Genomic DNA, 4,416 nt, shown 5'->3' on the forward strand with positions numbered 1-4,416 from the left:
CTAAATTTCGTCTTGGCCTCTTATCTTTTCAAAATATTTTCAAACGAACTTGTTATACAAAGTAGCTATATTGCAAGTGGCAAGGATCATAAGGACCAAAGACGTGGCCACAAAAGAAATAGACTAGACCAAAACCAAAAAACCCTCCCTCTAAAGCAGAGCCCAAAGGAGAGAGTGAGCAAGGGGTTAAAATCCTTTTGATTGACGTTGTAGCCTCCGGTGCCCCGGGCTCAGGCGCGCGCCATTGGCCGCCAGACCTTGTGCCTGGCGGCCAATGGGGGGGCGCAGTCCACGAGCGGTGCCGCGTGTCCCTTCCTCCCATTGGCTGAAAGTTACTGTGGGAAAGAAAGTTTGGGAAGTTTCACACGAGCCGTTCGCGTGCAGTCCCGGATATATATAGAGGCCGCCAGGGCCTGCGGATCACACAGGATCCGGAGCCGGTGCTGATAACAGCGGAATCCCCCGTCTACCTCTCTCCTTGGTCCTGGAATAGCGCTACCGATCCCTAAGTAGCCCTAAGACATAACAAACCCTCAGCTGCTCAGTGGTTTTTCTTACGAAAGTCAAGTAAAAGGGACATAAGCGAAAAAAAAAAATATTATTATTTTTTTTTGCGTGAAGGAATCCAAAAATAAAATTCTCTGGGGATTGAGAAGAAGAAAAAAAAAAAAAGAAAAAAAAAAAAAAGAAAATGCCAGCTGATATAATGGAGAAAAATTCCTCCTCCCCGGTGGCTGCTACCCCAGCCAGTGTCAACGCGACACCGGACAAACCAAAGACGGCCTCTGAACACAGAAAGGTAAGACAGTACCTGTTCTCTGACGCCCCTCAGAAAATGAAGTGGGTTGTGCGCAGAGGGGGCACCGTTTGCTTTTCTCTCTTAAAAGCTTGGGGTGAGATGGCAGATCTCGTGGAAACTCAGCCCCCCCCCCTTTTTTCCCCTTTGCAGTCATCAAAGCCTATCATGGAGAAGAGGCGAAGAGCAAGAATAAATGAAAGTCTGAGCCAGCTGAAAACACTGATTTTGGATGCACTTAAGAAAGATGTAAGTGAGCAGTGGGATTAAAAAAAAAAATCCGAATGGAATGCTATTTCTCAGGCACAAAGGACTAAAAACTCTTCGCCTGCTGTGTGCTTGGGAGACCTTCTCCCCGCCAGCACTGCGTCCCCCTAGGCGGGAGGGCGGTCCGGGCCCCCTAGAGCAGGGCCCTGGGGTGTGGGACCCGCGGGCGGGGTTAGAGACCTTCAGAACTAGGAGGCAGCTGACGAGGGGGTCTCACTCTCTTCCCTTGTTCCCCCTGCACAGAGCTCCCGGCATTCCAAGCTGGAGAAGGCAGACATTCTGGAAATGACAGTGAAGCACCTCCGGAACCTGCAGCGGGCGCAGATGACGGGTGAGGACCGCGCGTGCGTGCCCTCTCCGCGGGTGTCCCTCTCGGGGCCGCGGTGATTTCTCCCAGACTTCCGCCCGCGGCTGTGAGAGGCATTCAGCTCCCATTTTACTGCCTTGGCTCGCTCCGCGTTCCCACGGTCTGGGTCTTATTTATAGCCACAACTCCTAAGTTGTTAGTGCTCCGGAAAAGGGAGGGAGAGCCTGTAGCCGAGAGGGCGGTGGGCGGCCCGGCTGCGGTGGGAGCCGAGGGCGGGAGGACGCGGGACCGTGTGGCGCTCCGGGGCTGGATGGAGCTGGGTGGGCACCGGCTCAGCACCGCTCCAAACCCTGCCTGCCTCCCTGCCTCGGGAGGGCCAGCGGGGCCTGGGAGGCGCTCTCGGTGGCATTGCCCAAGGTCACGTCGCGCGCGCGCGCGGGGGGCCCGGGGTGGCAGATCTGGAGCCGAGATCTGGTTGGGACGCAGGGGAGTGTCCTGGCTTGGGTCCCCAACCCAGAGGGGAGCTGGCTGTTGTCAGCCTACCCCGCCCTCCCAACCCCAGGTGGTTCCGGTAGGCGCGCTGCAGGGGACCTCCCAGGGCGGGAGGCGGTGGCCCCGGGGCCAGGGCTGTCGGGTGACCCATCTCTTCTCCCTCTGGCCTGCAGCCGCGCTGAGCACGGACCCGAGCGTGTTGGGGAAGTACCGCGCGGGCTTCAGCGAGTGCATGAACGAGGTGACCCGCTTCCTGTCCACGTGTGAGGGCGTTAACACCGAGGTGCGCACCCGGCTGCTGGGCCACCTGGCCAACTGCATGACCCAGATCAACGCCATGACCTACCCCGGGCAGCCGCACCCCGCCTTGCAGGCGCCGCCGCCGCCGCCGCCCCCGTCAGGACCCGGCGGCCCCCAGCACGCGCCGTTCGCGGCGCCGCCGCCGCTGGTGCCCATCCCCGGGGGCGCGGCGCCCCCTCCCGGCAGCGCACCCTGCAAACTGGGCAGCCAGGCTGGAGAGGCCGCCAAGGTTTTTGGCGGCTTCCAGGTGGTGCCGGCTCCCGACGGTCAGTTTGCCTTCCTCATCCCCAACGGGGCCTTCGCCCACAGCGGCCCGGTCATCCCGGTCTACACCAGCAACAGCGGGACCTCGGTGGGTCCTAACGCGGTGTCTCCTTCCAGCGGCTCCTCGCTCACTGCGGACTCCATGTGGAGGCCGTGGCGGAACTGAGGGGCTCAGGCCACCGCTCATCCTAAACCCCCATAGCCCACACCACCTCTCTCTCCAGACGGACACTGAAAACGAACTTGGCTATTCGGAGAGAAGACTTTTATAATTCGGTGGTTCCTTTTGCTTTTTTTTTTAATTTCTAAGAAGTTACTTTTTGTAGAGAGCTGTATTGAGTGACTGACCATGCACTGCGTTTGTATATATTTTATATGTTCATATTGGATTGCGCCTTTGTATTATAAAAGTTGAGATGACATTTCGTTTTTTACACGAGATTTCTTTTTTATGTGATGCCAAAGATGTTTGAAAATGCTCTTAAAATATCTTCCTTTGGGGAAGTTTATTTGAGAAAATATAATAAAAGTGAAGGCTTTTATGTCTTAGAACTGATTATTTCAAAATTTGTGTAAAAACGGCCCTCCTGAAGTTCACCTTCATGTAGTTTGGGAAATCAGAAATAGGCTATATGTGTATTTTAACGTTTGAACGGGAACCATCAAACCTTTCACCAATACTCGATGAACTAGAAACACCTAATTTATGAGAATTCATTTGATGGGGCTTTCCTGATAAAGACAAACAGTCCTTATTTTGTGTTCCATTCGGGAAGGCAGCATAAGGGCGACTCGAACTTACTCCCTGGGCTAGCCACCAACCTCCCAAAGTAAAGACGAGCTAAGCCAGACTGCGAGCCCTCCTTGGGATTTGCAGCTAAGCATCCCCTAGCACCCACACCACAGAGTTTGAACTACCTCTCTGCACCCTCTTCAAGCAAGCTGAAAAGGTCAACAGATTCCTTCTGCCGGGGACAGCTAGCTAAGACTCCCAAGTGGAGGCCGGGCCAGATGATTAACAGCAGACATGTGTTTCTGATAAGTTTCTGTGCTTGGCTTTAATGAAGAAAGCATGTGGGGGCTGGCAGGCACGCAGGCCGCTTTCCCCCTTTTAATACAAACGGCAAGCGACCCCTTCGCTTGGTCATGCCCCATTTCCAGGCAAGATGTGGGCTCCAGATAGAAGCAAAGAGGGTTGTCTCGGGTTTCAGCTCACACAACCCTCCTTAACAAGTCCTAACTCAAAGCGGACAGCTTTAAACTGTGCCAGGATCTGCAGGGAATTTCTTCCAAATCCCATCACAAAGGCTTGTCAGATTTTCTCAGATTTGGCCAGGTGTTTGACTGCATCCAGGTGTTGGGGAAATGAAAACCACGAGCCCTGCGAGACCAGACACATCAGCCGCGCTGTGGGTCTGGCCCGCGCGCTCTTCCTCCCCCACCGCCGGCCAGTCCTCCGCCCCTCCCGCCCGCCCGCCTCTCACCCTCCCTCCCCCGCCCCTTTCCCTTACAGCGGCTTCTGGGAGGAGAAGGATGAGGCGGGAGAGATCAATCTTTGAAGCTTTCCTAACAAAGATAAAGCCAACGATTTTCTGTCTTGTTTCAAAAGCCTTACCTCTCTCCCGCCTGGCCTAGCCTTTCCCCAGGCCAGTGTGGAGTGCGGCTCTATCACAGGAATGCTCCAGCAGACGGCAGACAGTTCTTTCCAATACCTTCAGCTTTGACCCCTGGAGAGAGGGGTTTAAAAGATAGTTTAAAAAAGAAAAAAAAAAAAAAAATGGCTCCTACTGGCCTTATTATGTGTACAAGACGACACACCCTTCTTTGTCATTCTATTTTCCTCTCGTTTTCCCTTTTGTTTAAACATAAGCATAGTAACAATTGCTCAGTTAAGACACATCCCAAATTTCAAATACTAAAATCTGGTAAACCCTGCCCTCTGTTCCCCCACCACCACCCAAGAGTTTTTAGCTTCTTTGGTAGAAATGAT

General features: G+C 54.1%; 1 protein-coding gene and 1 long non-coding RNA gene across 3 annotated transcripts in view; one reads left to right on the forward strand and one right to left on the reverse strand.

The window, feature by feature from the left end:
* The first annotated feature begins 407 nt into the window (after window positions 1–407).
* Hes1 (hes family bHLH transcription factor 1) lies at window positions 408–2,968 on the forward strand. The gene is made up of 4 exons (XM_055625054.1): window positions 408–799; window positions 950–1,045; window positions 1,307–1,394; window positions 2,036–2,968. Exons 1-4 carry the CDS (start codon window positions 692–694, stop codon window positions 2,590–2,592), a joined length of 849 nt encoding a protein of 282 aa, XP_055481029.1. The 5' UTR covers window positions 408–691; the 3' UTR covers window positions 2,593–2,968.
* Window positions 2,969–3,471: 503 nt separating this feature from the next.
* LOC129689711 (uncharacterized) overlaps window positions 3,472–4,416 on the reverse strand; it is a 1,746-nt gene continuing 801 nt past the window's right edge. For both annotated transcript variants that reach the window (XR_008722165.1, XR_008722164.1), the window contains exons 2-3: window positions 4,042–4,153; window positions 3,472–3,807 (exon numbers count right to left, since the gene is read on the reverse strand). This is a non-coding gene — a long non-coding RNA (uncharacterized LOC129689711). The remainder of the gene's footprint in view (window positions 3,808–4,041; window positions 4,154–4,416) is intronic.

The sequence above is a fragment of the Psammomys obesus genome, unplaced genomic scaffold (assembly GCF_907164565.1).
Source record: "Psammomys obesus unplaced genomic scaffold, mPsaObe1.curated_primary_1811, whole genome shotgun sequence".
NCBI classification, from domain to species: domain Eukaryota; kingdom Metazoa; phylum Chordata; class Mammalia; order Rodentia; family Muridae; genus Psammomys; species Psammomys obesus.

Coding starts and splice junctions, on each gene's coding strand:
- Hes1 (XM_055625054.1), top strand. CDS start 692: ATGCCAGCTGATATAATGGAGAAAAATTCCTCCTCCCCGGTGGCTGCT. Junction 1,046..1,306: donor TGGATGCACTTAAGAAAGAT/GTAAGTGAGCAG, acceptor CCCCCTGCACAG/AGCTCCCGGCATTCCAAGCT. Junction 1,395..2,035: donor GCAGCGGGCGCAGATGACGG/GTGAGGACCGCG, acceptor TCTGGCCTGCAG/CCGCGCTGAGCACGGACCCG.